This window comes from Neopsephotus bourkii, unplaced genomic scaffold (genome assembly GCF_033783945.1).
Source record: "Neopsephotus bourkii isolate Nb327-2 ecotype Australia unplaced genomic scaffold, CSIRO-AGI_Nbou_v1 NB_532, whole genome shotgun sequence".
NCBI classification, from domain to species: Eukaryota; Metazoa; Chordata; class Aves; order Psittaciformes; family Psittacidae; genus Neopsephotus; species Neopsephotus bourkii.
This window is the reverse complement of record NW_026901033.1, coordinates 1,646,292-1,668,633: the sequence shown is the minus strand read 5'-3', so window position 1 is coordinate 1,668,633 and position 22,342 is coordinate 1,646,292. Positions and strand designations below refer to the sequence as shown.

Here is a 22,342-nt window from a genome sequence, read left to right as displayed (position 1 = left end):
TGTTCCTGGTGCTGCTAAAGTTAACATGTCACTGGTGGTCCTTGCACGTCTATACAAAGTGGCTGGGGCTTTCCTGGCAACTACAGTTTCAGAGGTGGAAGCCTTTTGATCTTAGTTTGCAGTCCCTTTCACCAGACCAGAATTACATACCCAAATACTTTAAGCTGATTATTACTGTGTCCAGACTTTGATATTCTGTCACAGCAACAACAGTGAAGCCCAGATGCAAAAAGAAAGCAAACAAAATGCCATTTTCAAAGATCCAAAGTGAAATGTAAAGGAGAAAGAAGAAAATTAATCTGGTCATGGGCATCCAGCAAGCCTAAAATTAATCTGTAGATTCAATAAGTAGTATGAAATGCAATAAAAAAGCAGCAATGTGAAACGCATCTAACCACATTCTTAATGGATCTATCAAATCAGATGATGGAAATGTAATCAGCAAAATGAACCTTGCCCTCCAGTGAAATACTTGATGAGATGCTTCTTGAAATAATACTTGTAAAATTGAAATTCCAGCTGGTGTGCCAAAAAAAAATGCATTAAGTTTGTGGTACGTGATCTGACATTTTTTTTTTGGCAAAGCATCTGCTTTTAATACTGCACCTAACCTTGTTTGAAAACTGCATGTAGTTACTGCTAAATTTCATTTCATCCCAAACAGTGGTTCAGTGGTGTCTTAGCCTTTGCTGTGTTTGCTGTTATTGCAATCAGAGTAAATCCAGAACCTGCACAGAGAATCTGTCCCCAGCAGTTACACACACACTATTTCTGCATGTACCTTGAATCCAGTGTGTTTGAAACATTGGGTTTATCTCTTGGGTGCCACTCTGCCAAACAGCCTTACACAGAAACCAAAACATGCACTAGAAGTGTGGCTATGAGTTGCACGGCATCTCTACAGAACTTCTTTCCCTTTATTGTAGTACAGTCTAAAAGACAGATTAATGCCTGCTGATTGCAAAACCTCAACTGGCAAAACACTTGTTGATATATGACAATAAGTAACATGCTAAACCTACTAGATAGTCATCCAGCCTTCTCACCCACGGACCATCTGAAACTGATGGCAGTCTTTCCAAGGTTTTCCAAGCAACTCGATTGTGACCAATGTAAAGATCACAAGATTAAATTTGCCAGCTGTTAATTCTTTTTATATGCACATGAGAAACAGCTGGAGCACATACTCTCCAACTTCAGCAACTGTGTCTTCCATCCTCACCACGTTGTTACAGAAACAGAGGAACCTGACCATGGTCAAGGACAGGCCTCCATCAGTAGCTTCAGAGAAGGAAGCAGAAAATATGGAATTAAATTGATCTGAAATACTCTTTCCCTATGAATATACCCCTAGCCTCACTGTTTAGAAACTAGTTTACGACTTGCAGGCTTTATATCCCATGCAGAATGCATTAGTCAGAGAGACCTGATGTTCATATGGATAAACCACAGTACCTGGGGTTCATGCCAGGTTATCAGTTATCATGTACAACACTTACTACAAGATCTCTCAGATGGGTAACACCTGGAACAGCTTTGTTGCACTGGAAGTCATCCATAGTTCTGCAGTACCCATATGAATATAAGCAACTCTGCTGCAGACATCTCATTAGCCCCAAACCACATATCCCAGCCTCCCCTTTTTCACATGTGGAAGTCTTTCTCTTCTCCTCAAAAAAATGTCAGTTACAATTGTTCAGAACAGATTTGCCCCTCACCCCCACAGCCCCAGCTTTCAGAGAACAAACGTGCTGATACCCCTCCCTACAGTGCTTCCACTTGAGCATATCCTTTTTAAACACCACAGAAGAGGTTTTATGTTAAGGTGGTTTATAATTCAATGTGTATTATAGTGAATTGGATGACCTGTTTGTGTGAAATTGCCAGAATGGACAGAAAACAAATGTTGTTAAATAGGTTTTTCTCTCTTTCTCTCTTAGGATGGATTTATAGACTTCTTGGAGTTCATAGCTGCAATAAATTTGGTTATACGAGGGAAAATTGACCAAAAATTGAAATGGTATTTTAAGCTATATGATGCTGATGGAAACGGATGTATTGACAAAAAAGAACTAGTAAGCATATTCACGGTGAGTTATGACCAATAGCAAGAGCATTTGACATAGTGTATAGCCTCTGAAACAGCGTTTCATCATGTGTTGTAAATGGATTGTCTGTACTTTATCTAATGTTTTACAGTTGTAAAACCAGAATTGTTCTGACTAGCGATGCTCCTGCCATTATTTTCTTGCTTATTGAAGTAAACATCTCTAAGTAGTACCATAGTTCTACAGATATAATTCTTTACTGAAAGTGAAAAGCTAGAAACAGGAGAGGCATTATTGTGATAAACGGTGTTGTAACGCAGGGTAGAACAACAGCACAATGAATAAACCGGGTGGTTAAAAGTGTTTGTGCCAGTCTGTTGTGGAAGACTGGCTTCTCAAACACAATTTGCTGCAAGAAACAGTATAAATGTCATCCTAATATTTTAATTGTTTGAAAGGCTTTTAGATTTGCTTACTGCAAATGCCATAATCCCCTATTTTAAAATTCAGTTGGGGAAATTTAATTTTCCCATGAAATCATGCCGTGACATTTGGACACAAATATTGTAGAAGATTTTGCAGAAAATGGGTCCATTTCAAACCCATAAAACTAAAGCAGTGCATTTCTTTCTTTCAAATTACTTCTGTAGTTTTCAACTTGCTTTCATGAAATACTGTTGTGCACTTCGGTAGCTGCTTTCATCCAAAAGGTATTGTAGGGCTCCTTGCAAATGCAAATGACTTAATACTGCTCCCTGAATGTTCAGGATTCATTACAGACCAAGGTTTTGCTGCAGGGAGGAGAAAATCTAAATAGGGATTTAATGGCATAGTAAACAAGTAACATATGTATATAACAAGGAACAAACCCCTGGATTCTGTGGGGGTGCCTGGCTAGTCACTGTTAAAGACTTTCAAGAGCTGCTGCCCAGTTTAAAAGGAACCAGAGCCACATGAAGCCACAGGGTTAAAAAATAAAGTGGATGCATCACCTTCTAAAGGGCTTTCTAAAGGTAGGAGAGGATGCAGCTCCCAGATTTCTCCTTGTTTAAGACTAACGACATCTTTCTTTTGCAGGTGTTCTCCATATTTTTTCACCCAGAGGCAGTGAGGTGACAGTTTTGTCTTGGTCTTTATCCGAAAAGAGAATGAAAATACTTTTAATGTAAAGTTTTGGGTTTCAATTTACCCATTTTTAAAACCAGTTTACACATCTATGTGTTTTGTTCTCTTTTGGGATACAAGAATCTTAGCTTAAACGTGCCCAAGTCATTTGACTGAGGCTTCTCCACCAAGATATATGATACCTGAGACATTAATTTAAATCACGCAAGTCCTATTAAATCCTTATTTCTCCACACAGCTATGCAAACTTCAGACCAGCAGATCATTATCAACCATCAAAATTCCTTCCAGACAACTATGCACTCTCTTAATGCATTTTCACAGCCCAGTTATTGTAGTTTACTATTTAAGGTGATTCTGTGGTAGTCAGTGATTCAAGTACTTTGGGTACTTATACAATACTTTGGGTGCCATGGTTTAGTGTGAGGTGTCCCTGCCCAAGGCAGGGGGGTTGGAACTGGATGATCTTAAGGTCCTTCCCAACCCTAACTATTCTATCATTCTACTTCAGGAACCTGCCTTACTCTTAACACTACAACAGATTTAACTGTGGCAGAGCTGTAAGTTTCTTCTGCAGACTGCATCATGGTCAGACACAGAAAACACTGAAGTATCTACAGTACGAATTGCTAATACAAACAAGTTTATGTAGCTGTCTTTGTAAAATTCTGCTGGCTTCTGGAACTCATTTGCGCAAAGTAAGATACAGACAGTGATGGCCAAGAATTCCACATCGGTGCCAAACAGATTCAACTATTTAAATATGATGAATTCTGATATAGTATCAGGAATACTAAAAGAAACAACTGGCACATGTGGGGAATTATCTTACATAACACAATCTCAGGATAATCCAGCTGTAGATAATGAAATTCTGTATTATGCCCATTACAGAACATGTATGCATGTGTATTTCTACCTATATCTTTTCTTAAGTTATCTGAAGGACAAGTAAATCCTCTCAGCTTCCAGGTCTGCTGATCTGCCTTTATTTGTAATTACAAAGATAAACATGTCTTAATAGAAAAATGACTGAAGTTTTCTATGTATGTGCTTTCAGCTGTGAAAAACAATACTCAACTCACACAGACCACAGGGCCCTCACCAAAGACACAGAACTCTCCTGGGCCAGATAAAAATGCCGGTGTGGAATTTAAAGCGTATTGCAGAGCAGGGGTGCCCCATGGTTTCAAGAAGACCTTCGGAGATATGGAAATTAGGCTGTGTTATGTTAATTAAATTTCCAATCCTCATTACTTGAAACAGCTATTTATTTAGCGATTTTTGAGAGGGTTGGTGAGCTAAAGAGCCACATCTCAAATCCTGCACTTGCCAGGGTATTGCTTTCACAACTTGATGGGGAAAAGAGTCTGAACGAACTTTCTCCCTTTCTGCCTTCAGGCTATCCAAGCTATTAATGGCCACAGTGACATGTCTGCTGAAGAGTTCACAAACATTGTATTTCAGAAGATAGACGTGAACAATGACGGTAAGAATTTAGGTTTTGTTGGCACTGGCAGGGATTTTCCCCCATAAGGAAGTGTGGGATCAAGGGGGGAGCTGAACATGCTACTGAAGGCTTGACTGGATTAGATTAAGAGAAAGCCTGAATGTGCTCTTTACCCATATTGCTTCAGCTTTACAGTGAAGTGTAAATAAATCAACTGTCTCTGTTAATCTGAAAGAGGAGTTACAATGCAATAGGGGTAAAACATGGAGGTCTTGCACTGTGCATCCAAAGTGCCAGTACTCTGCACAGAAAAATAAAGGTGTGATCAAGGAGGTTATTTTAGTGTATTTCTGTTCTTAATCCCTCTAAAGTGGATGAGAGAAGCAACTAATGTCCCTTGAAGGCTGACTGTTAACATATGCTACTGGTTTTATTCAAGGTAACTAGACTGAGTCAGTTGGACTTGCATTTGGAAACCAAACCTTTAAGTCCCTGCTTCAGAGTTGTTTCTAGTGGAACACTTGCAGATGGGAATGTCTTCCCTCATACTTCTAGTCATGAAAATCCTCCTTCCACCGGCAGTTGTGTTTAACATCAGTTACTGCAATCACTGACAAATCAGGAATATTAGGAAAGCACTGCAGAGCAAAATCACCTAGTAAGGAATCTAGGGTGTTTTGGGGGAGTTTGTTCATTTTTCTGGTCTTATTTAGTGCATTAAGGTTACTTTTTAAAACAGCTGTTTGTGATATATAATCGGGGTATAGACAGAGATGTTGTGGTGCATGTGAATAACTCATTGAGGATTTTTTTCCCCACCTGCTTGGCCCATCTTTTGGGTGAAGGCAAATAACCAAAGGACTCCAAATAACAAACATGTAACCATAATCTAGTGTCTAACCCAAATTCTGTGATTATTCATATTTTGACTCCTGCTTTGACCATATGCTTACTGCCAATAAGTGGATCTGAGCTAGACCATCAGCTGAAAAAACAACTCATGTGCCTTACGTTTTAGCAATGAAGTGCCAGAACATGAATTATTCGATTTATCTTCCTAATACTCCCATTTCAAACTGCTTTCCATTTTTTAAATAGCTGCAAAGCAGCAGGACCAGTGTCACCTGGGGAATGGGACAAATTTCACCAATTTTAGCTTAAACTATGCTACTTTCTTGTAGTTTAAGCTCCTTGTAGCTTCTTTGTAAATAAAAGGGCAAATAGACAAATAAGTTGCAATGTCCTTCTGCACATTAAAATACAAGAAATAATCCCATACTTGTCAGGAGCAATTCTTAAAACAAAACTCCCAATGGCTTTGTGATTTATTTTCATTAGCTCCAGGAAATCTGAGACCTGTCACGGTTGCAGTGAGTTTGGTATGCCAGTGTAACCACATCTCCCTGGTAACTGCAGTGGATTTGGTATGCTTGCACACTGGTATTGGGACTTTGAAATATATATATATAGCCTGGGATCAAGAGGAGGGAATTCAAGACCAGTTGACCTGCATAAGCACAAAAATGATGCAGCGTGTACATCTGATGAGTCCAGGAACCCCAGCCAGCCAGAGACCTCAGTCAAAAGCAATACAGAGGGAAGGAGATGGGAAATAAGGAGTGCAGGGGATAGAAGAAATCAGAGGGATGAGGGGCAAAAGCAGGAGGACTCAGACAAGCATACAGAGATGGCTTGTTCCATTTCTGCTCCTGGGATGATGTTATAGGGGAACTGGTGTTGAAAGAGGAGGCACAAACATCCTCAGGATACTACATGCCAGCCCCTGGAGAGGGTCTTACTCCTCTCACTGAGGCCTAACAGCTAGGATTTCTGTCAAATGATGTATTTCCACTTTAGCAGTGTGTATAGAAGCCTGTCCACCAGTGCAGTGATACCCATATGACTGAAAAGGAAGCAACCTTTACTGCCCATGTAGAAAGTGGTTTTCACATTTTTCAAATGCTGATCATTTTCCTTTTTCATCTCAGATGAGGTTTCCGAGGTTGCCATGGGCAGAAACCAAACCACAGAAGTACTCTGGGGAGTACTTAAATCCAAAAATAGACAAAAGTCATTTAACTAAGTGTTCACCAGAAGTGCATGCAACTTGAATTGCTGCTCCCCTGCACCCTGGGGCTCTAACTCATCCAACTATTTTCCTCTTTGCCTGGCCTCTTGCCATTTCCTATTTCAGTGACAAATCATTCACTGTTGTGATTTTAACAAGAAACTTTATACCATTCTCTGAGTAAAGTATAAAGCTTTTCCAAGTGTCCCCCCATAAATAGTAATCACTGGAATAATCACAGTTATCATAACTTCTAACCAGATAATAACATACATTCCTGTGTACTATACAAGCAAACATATTCCTAGGAGGGGCCTTTGCCTTTGCTGACAGGGAAGAAGGGGGAAAAGAGAAAGAATGTTGAACAATATTCCTGCTCCTCAATAGAAGAAATCCTTTAGTTGTCTTGTAATTTTCAAGGTATTGCCTGATTTTGCCATGGGCCTCAAAAATCACCTTTTAAATGACCATTTCAGTTGCTTGCATGAATTCATGTAATCAAAACACTTAACAAGGGGTATTTTTGCCTATATTTTATCATGGTTCTATATAATCCTAGTAATCCCCAGCAAAATAAGCCCTTAATTTTTGTTAAAACTAGCTATAAGATAAACTCCAGTTAGCTCAGTGAGAATTGGTCCACACACCTCAATCCAGCCTTGATACAAGGCTTTGTTAGTGCCTTTTTTCACATTTAGGAGTACTCATAGTTGTCTTAGACTTCAGTGAAAGCTGTGTTTGACCTGTTTTAACAAAGTGAGTTTGAGTTCTGGGATCTGATGCAAAGTGGGAAAACAGTAGCAAATACTCTTCCTGTATTTGCCTATCAGCAGAGAATGGGGAACCTTCCTGAGGGATTCAATCTGGCATGAATGGTCTTGTGTTGAATTGAGAGGGACTTCTGGGTTTCTTGGTTCCTAAAGAGTATGTGAATTCCTTTTAGGGGAACTGACTTTAGAAGAGTTTATCACTGGTGTGGAAAGCGACGAGGACCTAATGGAGTTGATTACCAAAAATTTTGACCTTTCCAACGTACTCAAAGTCATACAGAATGGCAGGAGACACAGCATCTGAAGGAGCCGGTGACAGAAGCGGCATCTCTGTCATCATTCCAAGGAAGATAATACGTGATACCTTTGATGTCATCAAAGCCTGCCCAGGCAAAACTGATTAGCCTGCTCCAGGAGTAATAACTTTCACTCTTGACTTCATATCCCTCCTTTTATTTTCGTTATTCTTTCCCTCACTAATGACTGTGACAGCCACACATATAATAGAAAAGCTATTTGACGCAGTACAAATAACTTATTTGGTCTCCATGAACTGTGTTCAGTCTAACCAATAAAATCATGAAAATATCACAAAATGCAATCTTTCTACAAGACATGGAGTTAGTGGATTTCTCCTTTTCAGGACAGGCTTTTAAACCTACCATCTAAAGTGTGGACATAATCTTCTAGATAGGACTGTGTTGTATCCAGATCTGTTAAGAATGCAGCCTGGTTTGCATTAACCTAACAACTGCTCTAATCAGTACTCAAAATTGGAGTACATTCACTGGGTAACACCTCAGTCAGCTTAACGTTCTCAAGATGTGCATCCTCCCTATCAAGCTGTCTACCACTTTTGATTTTATTACATCTTTAAATTAAACTAACATGATGTTTTGATGGTTTTGGCAGGGTTCAGCCACTGTTCTTTCAAATTAACCTTTATGAAAGTGCTGGAATGAAGTTCTGTTGTTTTTGTAGAGTAAAATTAGAAGTTCAAGGAATTGATAAAACCAAATCATTTTGTAAGCACTCTGGTTTCCTAGATATGTGTGTCCTTTGGTTTGTATGCTCTCCTTTTCAAAACAATTAGTTTCCACTGGGCTTTTTGCCACAGCTGCATCAGACAAAAGGTAAGTAGTATCAAGACTTGTCCTACTGATGGGACTGCTGGCTTCTGCCAAAAAGGCTGTCTAACAGCTGAATTATTCTTCCCCTTCCCTGACAGAGAGTACTACTTCAAGTATCTTTGCCCTGTCCAGATACCTGGGCAAAAGCTTTTAGCAATTTAGTCTCTTTGAGATTTCTACTTTCTTTCAAACTGGGTTGCAGTTATCTCTGAAGGTGGTAGCTGTTAGGGGTACAGGCATTTAAAGATGGCGTGATCACATATGTCCCTGCCCATGGCAGGGGGGTTGGAACTCAATGATCTTAAGGTCCTTTCCAACCCTGACTATTCTATGATTCTATGCCTAATTTTCTTAGGAAGTGTCATGGTTTAAGTCCAGTCAGTAATTCAGAACCACACAGCCACTTGCTCACTCCTGCCCTTCCTCCCCCCTGCTCCTGGAGGGATGGGGAGGAGAATCGAAAGAATGTAACTCCCATGGGTTGAGATAAGAGCAGTCAGTAACTAAGGTATAACACAAACCACTGCTGCCGTCACCAATGATAATAATGATGAGGGAAATAACAAGGGGAGAGAATACAACCGCTCACCACCCACCGACTGATACCCAGCCCGACCTGAGCAGTGATCTCACCCTTCCGGGTAACCCCCCCCCAGTTCTACATCCTGGCCATGACATGGTGTGGTATGGAATATCTCTTTGGCTAGTTTGGGTCAGGTGTCCTGTCTCTGCTTCCTCCCCGCTTCCCCTCCTCCCTGGCAGAGCATGAGACTCACAAAGTCCTTGGTCAGAGTAAACATTACTGAGCAGCAACTAAAACCATCGGTGTTATCAGCACTGTTCCCAGGCTGAAAGTCAAAACCACAGCACTGCACCAGCTACTGAGAAGGAGAAAAACGACTGCTGCTGCTGAACCCAGGCTAAACCCAACTCAACCTTACTTTATAAATAACGAGATTAATTCTGTGAGCTGAAACAGAGCTGCATGAAGTCTCTGCAAAAGGAAAATTGTAATTCTCTCAGGTTCTGTTGGAATTGATTCTCTCTCAAGTCTGCAACAAGTTTTATCAGATTACTACATTCTATCGTAAATTCTCCTTGGCTGACAGTGGCCTGCAGGCATCACACTAATATTAATTATTATTAGGAGCATCAGCAATATGCAAAATAATTTGTGCATGGATCAGTGCAGCTTGAGCGAAACAATTATTAAGACTTCAGTATGAAAACATTTTTCTTCCAAATTCACTTCAAATCCATGTCCATTTGCACATGAAATGTGCTTCATCATCTGCAATTATTATCCCAGAATCTGGTTTGATCAATGGAATATACTAAAAGTATGCAACATGCATCACTTGACATTATAAACAGTTCTGAAATTATAGTTCTGACATTTTAATCTTTTATATCCTTTAAAAAAAGAGAGAGAATGATGTATGAGACTGCTGCTGGTTCAAGTTTTAAGGTTTTGTATTTATTCATCATTGACACATTAATATATCATTGCCACTACCAGTTTTCTCCCACCCAGACTTCAAAAAGTCACTTTTCTTCATCTAATGCTTTTGTATTTAGATCCCATGAGGGTGGTGTCCTTCAGAATTGGCTTTACAATACTTAAAACAGAATGGTCCAATCTAAGCAACTTGAGTGTATGGAAAGAACTGTGTTTTGGATTTTTGCTCTTAACCTAATGAAGTTACAGACTGAAAAATGACTACTATCTGTGTATACCACCCCTTGTATTTTATAAAGGGATTTTAAAGAGACTATTTCCATTTAAATTTGCCTAGTGTTTGTAAGTTGTAATTGTATGAAGTGAAATACCAATTCAGGAGTTCAATACCAATTCAACAAGTTGAGTAATACGAATTTCCTTTAAGTTCTGAAGCACAATTTAATACACAGCTGCTTGAGGTGAATGCATTATGGCCACAATTTTCTATTGGTCTCATTCTCCCAAATTTGCCAGCTGCTCATTAAGTGTATCAGTGAAATCAGGTGGCATATGGAAAACCTGTCAAGTGTGATCCTCCCAAAGTTCTGTTCTGAAACAACGTGCCATTCCTTGTGCTGGAGATGCTTTCTACTCATTAAGGTATATTGTAAGTTGATCCTATTGGAATGTTTATTGCTAGTCTAATAGCACAAAAGGAAAAAGCCTGGTGTCAGCTCTTGGAATGTACACGCCTTAGGAAATGCTTTAGTGGTTAAGGGGCAGTGCTGAGCCACTGATCCTTGGGGCTGCTAGAGCCCACAGGAATGCTTCTGTTTTAAAGCCCCACATGGGAGAGAAAAAACATTATAGCACATGTCCTCAAGAAGTGTCTCTGTCAACAAGATTGATGCTGTGTCTGGGGAAGCTGAGCTGCCTACAGCATCACCATGGGGGGATAGGCTTTAATTAAGATCGATGTGCACTGAGAGTGGCTAATCATTTTGTCACCATATTCACCTTGGAAAGAATCACAGGTTTCAAATTCACTCTGTGCAGCTTTGATTGTGAGCTTTGCCAATCAAGAAGGTAACTGGTAGAATCTGTTCTCATATTAGATCTTTTACTGCTAAAAAATCCTTATGACTTTATGTTCCTTTCATTGCATCCAAACAGCTACAGGTAATTAGTGTGACAGTCCCTTTCTTCAAACAATTCTTAATTGTCCTGAAATCATCTCCTTTTGTTTTCTAGTAAAAAGCCACACTGCTTACAAAACCCATAGATTAACCCATGTCCCATGCAGAATACTGGAGACACTGGGAGAGCAGATGGGATGGAGTCACAGAACACCCAAGAAAACCATAGGGTAAAAGAACCAGGAAAGTAACCTGAAGAGGGAGATGAGATCAGGCTCCATGAAAGGGACATTATGGTTTCCCTATCTCAGCAACAAAGGTACAAAGGAAACTTACCTTCTGAGATTGTCTAGCCTTCAGAAAGGATCAGATTAGCAATGTTACAAATAAGAAATCTGAAACAGTGATAATAACAGTGATAAGCAGCTTTTTCTTCCTGAGGAAACTTCTGGTGAACTACTGCTATCGCACCTGATTTCTCAATACCAACAGAACTAACCCCTCAAATTGTTTTCTGTGTCTTCACAGATGATGTTCAACGGCCCAGAAAAACAAACATACCTTTCCTTGCTCCTCTCTAGGCTATTTTCATTAGATATCCAAGATACCAAGGTACCAACAGGTGTGTTGGCATGCAGAATTCTGCATGCTGTGGGAAACTTTCTTTAGGATCACAGTAATTTCCTCCTCGCAGGTCACTATATACCCTCTGAATGACAATGATACTCAAAACTGGTTTCCACAACTGAGTCTGAGCAACTAATATGAAGAGAATATAGTTTGCACTCCATTCTCCTATCCCATGCTTCATCCAGTCTTCTGTCTTTTTGAAAATACATAGCGATTACAGGTCTTTTAAACTCCACCTTTCCTGGAAAAGTCCAAGTACACTCAGAATGATAAATGAATGTGGACTTACAGACTGCCTGCGGTCCCGTATGAGTCAACGATCCCAGTGACTGCAAACCGGAACAGAATTCCTTCAGGCTAGCATCTGAAAAAACATATCAAAATCATTCCTATATCAAATGTATCATGTAATTTGGAGTCTTATTAACTCTTTATGCAGCACAGTATTTCTGTGGCCTGCTGCAGAAGGGTGTAGGGAAGGAATAAAAGAAGTATTTTGAAAACACTTTCAAATATAAGTAGTAATGTATTAGAGCCATGATAATTTTCCTTTTAAAAACCTATGAAATATTAATGGAAAAGGTTGACACAGTTTTGAGTGTACCAAAATAAACTAAACTCCCATCAGGCTTCAGGCACAGCTTTTCATTCTTAGCATCTCTTGGCAGGTTCCTTCCATCCCCATCCCCAAAGCAATAAAAAAGATGGGTTTTATTACACTGGCGGCATACCTCTGGCACGTAGCTTTAATGGTTCTGGACAGTATGGGAAGAGTTTGCACTCTTCCTCCTCTTTTTATTTAAGTTACAAATATTTGACAAACTGCTTCTGTCCTGGAGGATTTCAAATCCCCCTAGATTGAAAACACTGCTCACTTTTAAAGGGCTGCTAACACTTAGAAGAAAGAGTTGAACATTTGCAATTTAATGGGCTTTTATTGTTCTTTCATTGTTCCTTTATTATACTAAAGGTTCTCATATCAAAAGATGATCTTTATTCCCTTGCCCTTATTTATTTTCCAATTAGTTCAGTCTTCCTTTTGATATCATGTTCACCAGCTTAGCTTCTAATGGCAGTGTCAGCTAGCAGTCAACTTCTGGTGAAGATCATACTAATGTAGTCATCTTCCAAGTACTGCAGTGACTTCCAATAACATCCCATAAATAGTGAGCATCAAAGAGCTCACAAAACACAAACTATAACTTATGACTGGAAGTACCTCCAAGCAGAATACTTTTTTCCAGTTTTCCAAGGGAGTTTGGGCTCTTCCCTACAACTTCAAAGTGCACAGGGCAAAAAATACACAAAAAAGAAAAAAACAAGCTTTTTAATTGTCAGTCTTATTTAAATTAATATCTAAGATGGTGAGGTTCCCAAGCACCTAAGGTAGGAGCGGACTTTCCTTAGACAGTCAGTGGTGGAAAGCAGAAGCTCTCGTAATGGAAGATCAGCACATCAGATCGTATCTACCATCTAAAGCAGATACAAATAATCAGGCGAAATAAAGGCATTGTGCTACTCCCTAAAAAAAGGAAGCTCCCAAAAGTACGTGTTCTGCTTGCTAGGGTTAGTAAATGCCTCTGGAGAACAGTTATAAATCTTAACTTGGTAGTCCCTTGTGGTTTTGAGTGTTGCAGAAAGCACATTTGTGCCCATTCAGGTACAGGATGTGTTCTGCTGTCACCTCCTCTGCCTCCTGTCCAGGAAAAGGAACAAATACTTTCAGGTCTCTGAGAAGAAGCCAAACGTGCACAATAGGCAAGAAGCTATTCCCTGGACTAAAGAGAAAGCTGAGCAATGATCTTAAAACAGATGAAAGTGAGAGAGGACATGTCAGAAATTACTGTCCTGCAGGTGCCAAAGTTAGGGGGAAATGGTTCAACAAATAAACTACATTGTTGTTTCAGATGGAAGAGAAATCCTCAAAGCAAAATCCTTCTATAACCCCCCAGTTTCTCCTGAAAGTGGTGATGGCAAAGTATATTTGTGGCAAGCCAGTCTGTTCCTGGCAGGAGGAAATACTTTATGTGATAAGCAAGCGAATCAGATATGAATGGAGTATAATGGGTTGTTTGTCCATGTCTGTCTTATTCACACTGTTCTGGACTGCTTGTGGCTGAGGTGGGCTTTTTCCCCTCCAAATACTTCTTTCTTCTACTTGTCCAATTATTACTGCAAGCTCTAGGGAGAGGGAGTCAGACTCTGAAAACAAGCAGGAGGGGACAGATAAAATTGGCTTTCTGGCATCTGAGGGGTAGCTTTGTGCTGGAGGAAACTGTTTGCTCACAGATGTGCTACTCCTGCTGCTTAGTTTGATTTCTTTCACTTCTGCTTCTCATTGACATTGAAGGTGCACTGAGAAGATGAACTTTCCTGTTTACTGGAGATATATAATAAAGCATCTTTTCTTACATGTCTAAAAAAGTGACATCTGGAAATAAGAGCCATTGTGTAAGAAGGCCTTATGACACTATTCCCATGGCGAGGCAAGGCTCATCAGACTGAAAGCAGCATTTTACATGTTGTGGTAATTTGCAGTAAAAATTCCCACAGATGGTGTTAGTTAGTGTTTGTGGAGTTTATGAGATCCGTATTTGGCTACAGATTCATCTCAACATGTTTCTGCCATACTAAAAAGAGTGCAGAGATAGAGAAGCCTGAATAAACACAAAATTTCCTCATAGGAGGTTTTGTTGAGAATCAATTTCACTACCTCTGTGGGAAGGTGGTGACCAGAGACAATGAGCTATATAAATCCAGCTCTAATTTCCACTCTAAAAGTAATCCAAATCTCAACCTGCAAGTGACTCCTGATCAGCTTGTTTCTTTACATGCTGCTCATGTATGTATGGTATCGCCTTTAAAATACATAAGCAAGAGGTACAAACATTCGATAAGCAGCATCTTTGCTCTCTTCCAGCACCCATCTCCTTGTTGACATGATCTCACAGTATAGGTCTGGGTCCATCTTACCAGAGCTTCTCTACAAACACGGACAAATGTCTAAATAAATACAAGTTAACCTCATGCATCATAAAAGTAAGGCAGAAAAAAGTGCAAAGCAATACTTCATTTTCCTTTCTAAATTATATGGGGGTTTTGTACCAAAAAGCAAACCAGATCTTTCAGTTTGACTGAGCACGCTGATGTGCGATGCTCTACATAAGGGATGGGGAGCACAGCATTCAGCTTGTCAGAGCAGCATGGTGAACACACATACAGCTCAAAGTCACACAATAAGCACAGGCAGCTAGGGGTGTTGGATAGTGTGTGAAGAACCACAGTGAAACAGCAGAGACTGGGAATGTGTCCTCACATGGGGTATTTTTAAGCATCGGTGCCATTAGGACGCGCTGTCCTGGCTTGTACAGCAGATGGAGCTAGAGGTACTCTACTATGAATCCGTTAAGCGTTAGATGCCAGATTGGACAAGTGGATGCAGGCAAGGTGCTTCAGGACACAACTGCTCTGCAGGGCCCTGTGCTCTGGACTTGTCTGTTTCCTTCACAGATAAGTTGGGAGAGGAATTGGTCTTAATCTTCTTGTTGCTGTGGTTTTTGTTCTGGATGTAACTCTTTCTTATTGCTTTGAGAAAAGGGCCTCCAAGCACCCACACTACGTGCATCTGTCGATGCTTCAAACAAGTTTTCAAGGCTTTTCCCTGTTCCTTTTGGCCCTGGTCCTACTTGTATCTCCCTCCTTTCAAGCTACCCCAACCAGTGCATCACAGCATTTTATTTTCTACCATAGCACTTGCAACCAGGTCTTTACTCATCCACTTTGATTTTCACCTTTTTTCCCACAACCCAGTCCTCCAGGTAACTTCACACAAACCCCATCTTAATTCTAAAGCCTTCTTTGTGTATGAAATTTCTTCCCACTTCCTTGAAGAGATCACACAGAACACTGCAATGAAAGGGTGGGAGGCAAGAAACTGGAAGGTCAGAAACTCAGAACTTTATGCACCAATGCAACTGTCCTTTGTACCTCAGAAGGGGTAAGCCAGCCAAAGGAAATTGAAGCCTGAGGCCAGATGCGTTTAATTCCTCGCTTTGCAGATCACAGTGGTCAGAAGGCAGAGGTCTGAGACAAGCTAGACATGTCTGTAAATCTATGCCACCCACTGATCCTGTTTGTAGCAATGCATTCTGACGAGCTTTGCAATGGGAGAACGATCCCCAGCACACCTTAGTTTAGGTAGGATATAAGACATGTGGGAGTACACACCACGTAACTCTGATTTAGCCAGGTACCTACTATACAAAACTCCTTGAGAATACAGCAGTGTGTTTGAGGGCTCCCAGGTGTGTACAGTGGGTGTCCATGTCCTATGAAACCCTACTGCCCTTGCTAATGCTGCAGTCCCAGCTTTTTGGAAGCCAGAAGAGATACTGCTATGTTCACATCTCCCTGTGCTGGACAGACTCAGGAACACCTGACTTCCATAAAGCTTGCCACAGAGAAGCAGAGGGTTGAAGGCAGGGCAGGAGGGTTGGGGAATAATAGCTCAGGCATAGCTCTGTTTTCTTTTTGGTCTCCACAGAGCGAGTTTTGCTTAGAAAAGCGTGAATCTTCAGAACTGCAGCGTGGAGGAAAACATTTCCTGTTTTCTCCTGGCAAGCACGAACTGCTGTATGTGCTCTTTAACCACATACAGCTCCGACAACTAGACACTGCCACAGCACTTGTGTCAAAATGCGCCACTCTGAAAATGCCATTTTGCTCTCTGCGTACAGTAGCTCCCCTGGGTAATGCTCATGAGCAGTTTTCTAACGCAGACATGGCCACATCTTTTTAATGAAACTAACCTTTTCTAGCCCAGGAATTGTTATCATTTCATCTGGTTTGAGTGACCAGGCATACACTATTGAATCGTGCAGCCTCAATATTTACAGTGACCACTTCAAGAATACCTTGTGGGCTAGCTCTGGTTTGCCCAGCTCTTTGTTAAACAATCACAAATGAGAAACATGCAAAAAAATCACAGCTTGTTCCTGCATAATTTGTATGCTCACAGCAGAAAGGACTGTGTATCTCAGCTAAATCATTTGCAATGAATATTTCCACCATTCGGTACAGATGCAAAGCGTTGGAAGTTACAGGAACATTATGGAAATGCGTCTTCCGTCCTCGGGAGATGGGAGAATTTTAATTCCTGGCACTGAAAGCAGGCTTGAATGAGAATATGATTAAACTTTTAAAACTGCTTGATGTTTTCTTGGCTCAATCAATATCCTTTTCAATAAGCCCTTGGCCTGTTTCAGAAGTGCTGCCAATGTTTGTTGTTGACTAAATGTGGTTTTATTTTTCACTCCTACTGATCTGATCAACAGAATGATATTGATCATAATGAGCGCTGTGTTCCAACATTTTGAACCAATTTAATGTGCTCATGCAGGACATAGAGGTGCTGATTACAGCACATCTTTTAGTGGCCTCTGTTACAGGCAAATATTTCTTTAGTATCACCTCCAGTGTATCTGACTGCCATCGTCTATTTGTGAAAGCAGGCAGGAACGGATGGGGTCATGCGGAATGGTTGCTTCCTTTCCTTCGAAGGAAGACTGAAAGGGTCACGACAGGCAGACCTGTGCCCCTTAGGAGGACTAGCATACTGGGGATAGACCCCGACCCTTCCATACTGACACATATGAAAGCACCAAGGGGAATTGGCTATAACTATTTAGATGCTAATACTGTCAAGCAGAGGGATGGTAGAGTAAAATTTAGGCTGTGCCTAGAGCCTATTCACTGCTCTGCCAGTGACGTGTGTAATCTTGGGCAAATCGCTTAGCTCTGTGCCTTGGGTTTTCTATCTATCAAGCAATGTTCCTAATTCTTACTATGCTTTGTGAAACAGTTTGACACCTGTGCAAGAGAGGCATGAAGTTGAGTCTTGTCATTCGTTCAGCACATCGGTGACACTCAGTTCTTTGCCAATCCAGGAAGGAACTGCTCCCACAAAATGCCGTAAAGAGTGAAGAGTTTGGAGCAAATTCAATCCAGACAGTTTCAGCTGATGCTGAGAACTGAGGGAAGTGGCAAGTAGCAAAAGGTGCAAAAATTGCTTATTCAAGGAAATTCTCATTTTTGCTTCCGTCTTAGTACAATCCTACTCAGTCTAATTCCTGAGCTTTGTACCCTACATCCTCAGTGATAAAAATGACATTTGTTCTCACTTCTCCATTTCCACATGAGATAGAAAAGAGGATTGATCATTTCAAAATAATGGCTGTCCTAGTAATTGCTTGTTCCTTTATTCACAGACATGGTGGTTGAAATTGGGACCTGCCTTTATAAATAAGCTTACAGTCTGACACTGAGCCCCACCAGCAGCCAAGCAACCACATGCACTCCAGTGGGACAAGAAAGAGAACAGGAAGAGCAAATGTGGAACATCCCTCCTATGAGGATGGACTGAGAGAGCTGGGCTTCTTCAGCATGCAGAAGTCTCTGGGTAGACCTTAAAACAGTCTTCAAATTAAAGGGGGCCTACAAGAGACATGGAGAGGGACTTTTTACAGGGGCATGGAGTTCTAGAACAAGGGGCAATGGCTTTAAACTGAAAGAGGGTAGGTTTAGATTAGATAAAAGGAAAAAAGATCTTCACTGTAAGTGTTGTGAGGCACTGGAAGAGGTTGCCCAGGGACGTTGTGTCTGCCTCCTCCCTGGAAGTGTTCAAGGCCAGGTTGGATGAGGCTTTGAGCAACCTGGTCTAGTGGAAGGTGTCCCTGCCCATGGTAGGGGTTGGAACTGAATGAGCTTTAAGGTGCCTTCCAACCCAAAGCATTCTATGATTCTTGCTCAGCCCCAGTTTTTATCGCTACGAATGACATTATATGGCATGAAATATCCCTTTGGTCAGTTTGGGTCAGCTGTCCTGCTCTATCTCCTCCCAATCTCTTGCATAGCCCCAGCATACTCACACTCACCGGGGGGAATGGGGAGACAGGGGACAGTAGCAGCAGAGTGGGGAAAAAAAGAGAAAGCCTTGTGCTTGCAAGCACTGTTCAGCAATAGCCACATAATTAATGTCTTACCAACACTGGTTTAGCCACAAACCCAAACCACAACACCACAGGGCTGCTATGAAGAAAGTTAGTTCTTGTCCCAGCCAGACCCAGCAGACCCGGAAATACATGAAATTAGCAAAGATCATTCTGGCAGAAGACTGATTAGACTGTAACGGATTAAATTACTCCCCTACGAAAATCATATATATTCTTGAACGACTGAGGGCTTTAACAGCCTTCAAAGAACGAGTGACCCAGCAAGCACATCCTTAGAGCCCGCTCCGATTCCCTTCCATCAGGGCTGCACCCCAGCAGGGGTGCATGTAGCTCCCATCTGGAAGCTAAATAATGCTAGTCAGCCCGATACCCTGGTTTGGGAGCTCACCAAAGTGTTTAGCTTGATAAGCTAGACTTTTGATGGCTTCCTGATGGCCAACTGTGGTTGGGGTTTTTTGTGTTGTTTTATGTTTTATACAAGCAGGGCTATGGAGTGGCTGGGTGTGTTTAATTATAATAAGGTTTGGAAACAGTTGCCTGTTTAACAGCATACAGGGACTGCCTTATGCGAAGAAACTACTTTATGACTTTGGATAGAGTTGTGAGTAGTAAAATACTGCTTTCTGTCCTGCCTCTAGGAGAGCAGGAAATGCAGGGCTCCTCGCAGAGGCAGTGGTACACAGCGCCTGCTGCAGCACCTGGTCTATGCTGATGCATTTATCCTGGGATGCTCACGCTCCCTTTTCCACAGGCAGCCAGCTCTTCTGCACGCCTATAGCTACTCCCCCATCTCCACTTCTCAGTGTTTTTTTACAGCCTCTAAATCTCTAATTATATTCACTGACTTGACACAAGCTGAGCTGTGCAAGGATTTCTAGAAAAGAGCAGTTATCCCATGCTTTCGTACTCCCCTGTACAAACAGTGAGAGCAGCATGCAATCCGGAAGACATACACTGAAGAGAGATGAGTTTGTCATTTCAATAGTCAATGTGATGTTTTGGCTATATCTGAAGATCAACATTTACAGAGAATAGATGTGTAAATCACTTTTTATATGGTTCTTCAGAGGATGCTTTCAGAGAATCATTTACTATTCCAGATGCCTGCATTGACTGACTGGAGAGACTTCAGAGCAGAATAGTAAAAATGATCACTTAGTGCAGATGTTTTGATTTATAAAAAAGTGATAAAAAGATTAAAGGGATAAAATACAGCTTCAGGCTGGGCTAAGGGCTGAGCTAGAGAGGACACAGCCCTTTCCAAATATGAATAAACACCACGAATAAAACAACTACATATGGCAGTATACCACAGGGTAAGCAATGCACACACAACTCAGCCCCACAAATTATCCTTCCATGAGCCAAATGAATCAAAGAGAAGTTGAGGTTAAATCTTCTGTCAAACATTTCTGCACAGACCTACTCAAAGAATTGCAGAAGATGTGGAGCTTGGCAAAACAGAGGACAAGCTTCTAGCACTACACAGGCACCAAAGAAGTTTTCTTCTTGAAAGTCTGTGTTTCTGCATCATATCACAGAATCACAGAATTTTTAGGGTTGGAAGGGACATCTGGACATCACCTAGTACAATGCCCCTACCAAGGCAGGGCTACACAGGAACCTATACAGATGGGTTTTGAATGTCTCCAGAGAGGGAGACTCCACAACCCCCCTGGGCAGTCTTAATCAACAATAATCTCTTTTACAGTAAAGAATGGCACAGTGTTCACTGTTTACTTAATCATAAGATCAAAAAGACGCTGGCTGTCTTCATACCACAGGGAATTTCCTGCTGACATCAGTCTGCCCTTTCCTAGTGACAGAGCAAGAGTGAGAACCTACCTAAGAGAAAAGTCTCAGAAGCCTGGCTTTGTACTGACTGCAGGCCCAGGACATTTGCATCTCTCCACTGGTACTGTCCGAGACCCATGCCTCCTCATGGCATACAGGACAATTACACCTTTAAATCCATTCACCCCACTCAAGCGAGGAGTGCAAACCACTTCTCCCAGCACTCAAGCTTATTCATTACTTTAGAAATAGTTTTAATGATTTATTAAGGACCTCTACTGGAGTAGAACCTGAGGCAAGGACTTTGTTACGCTAGGTGCTGCATAAACACAAGACAAATGAGTAGTCCCTGTTAAATTTACAACCTCAATAACTAAGCAAAGAGCAGACACAAAAAGAAGTACAGAGGAGTGCTAAGAAAAGATAGACCATTCTGGTCACATAAGAAAACAATAGCTGCTTTTTTCCTATAGAGACCTTAAACATCAAGGTTTTAACACTATAGCTCTTCCTCGTCTCCTTTCTTTTGCCTGTCTACAGTTTGATGCACTACCTTGCTGTGCAGTCTGACTAAATGCATTCATTTAGTGAAAGCGTTAGCTAATCTCTGTAGACTGTGATTCCTAAGGTCATGGAGCTTTGGTTACGCCTTATCAAATACACCACTTACTACAGGTATAGGACAGTTGTCATGCACAACTGCTGAATGCCACTCTCATTTTCTCACACAGGTGGTAGAAAAAATGCTTTGCAATTGAGCTCTCTTGTCACTCCAGTGAAGCATGAATTCAAAACAGCCACAGGTAACTAATGGACAGATTGTCTGAACGAACGACCTTGTAACCATAAAACTCAAATAACAGGAATATACCCTTGTTTCCCTACGTTACTGATTACCTCCAATGTAAAACAAGTCTGGGCTGATTCTATTATTTCTAGTATAAAATTGCATTTTAAGAAATCAGAAGGCATTACAGTTGTAAAACGAGCGACTCCTAAGCTAGGAAATGTGAAAGTAACTAACCTCATCTTATTTGTGCACCGTATTTTGTTGGAACAAGTCCAGAGGAGGGCAACGAGAATGATCAGGGGACTGGAGCACCTCCCATATGAAGACAGGCTGAGAAAGTTGGGGCTGTTCAGCCTGGAGAAGAGAAGGCTGCGTGGAGACCTCATAGCAGCCTTCCAGTATCTGAAGGGGGCCTATAGGGATGCTGGGGAGGGACTCTTCATTAGGGACTGTAGTGATAGGACAAGGAGTAACAGGTTAAAACCTAAACAGGGGAAGTTCAGATTGGATATAAGGAAGAAATTTTTTCCTGTGAGGGTGGTGAGGCACTGGAATGGGTTGCCCAGGGAGGTTGTGAATGCTCCATCCCTAGTGGTGTTCAAGGTCAGGTTGGACAGAGCCTTGAGTGGCATGGGGTTTAGTGTGAGGTGTCCCTGCCCACGGCAGGGGGGTTGAACTGGATGATCTTAAGGTCCTTTCCAACCCTAACTATTCTATGATTTTATAATTCTATTAGTAGGCAAGTCTATATACGTTCAGGCCAAGCTTTACATAATCTGTAGTAAGGCCTGAAGCCCTACACATAAAGAAGGATAAAAAGAAGTATTGGATAACTAACTATTGGGTTCTTCCAACAGAGTAGTATTCCCACGGTAAAAGAAATAACAGAAGCATCGTAAAGTCACTTATGGCGAAAAAAGCACCATAAAGTCTGGGTTTTCACTCTAGGA

At 41.2% G+C, this 22,342-nt stretch overlaps 3 protein-coding genes across 4 annotated transcripts in view; 1 reads left to right on the top strand and 2 right to left on the bottom strand.

The window, feature by feature from the left end:
* Nucleotides 1-8,118, top strand: part of GUCA1C (guanylate cyclase activator 1C) — a 33,425-nt gene extending 25,307 nt beyond the window's left edge. For both annotated transcript variants that reach the window (XM_061350599.1, XM_061350600.1), the window contains exons 2-4: nucleotides 1,941-2,090; nucleotides 4,575-4,662; nucleotides 7,635-8,118. In XM_061350599.1, coding sequence (XP_061206583.1) covers nucleotides 1,941-2,090; nucleotides 4,575-4,662; nucleotides 7,635-7,765 — 369 coding nt within the window. In that variant the 3' untranslated portion in view covers nucleotides 7,766-8,118. The remainder of the gene's footprint in view (nucleotides 1-1,940; nucleotides 2,091-4,574; nucleotides 4,663-7,634) is intronic.
* Nucleotides 1-20,156, bottom strand: part of CUNH3orf85 (chromosome unknown C3orf85 homolog) — a 121,939-nt gene extending 101,783 nt beyond the window's left edge. The window contains exon 1 of the mRNA XM_061350605.1: nucleotides 20,153-20,156. The gene's annotated coding sequence lies outside the window, so the exon portion shown is untranslated. The remainder of the gene's footprint in view (nucleotides 1-20,152) is intronic.
* The window catches only part of LOC133210854 (T-cell receptor-associated transmembrane adapter 1), a 141,286-nt gene that overhangs the window by 86,164 nt on the left and 32,780 nt on the right, over nucleotides 1-22,342 (bottom strand). The gene's annotated exons all lie outside the window — the stretch shown is intronic.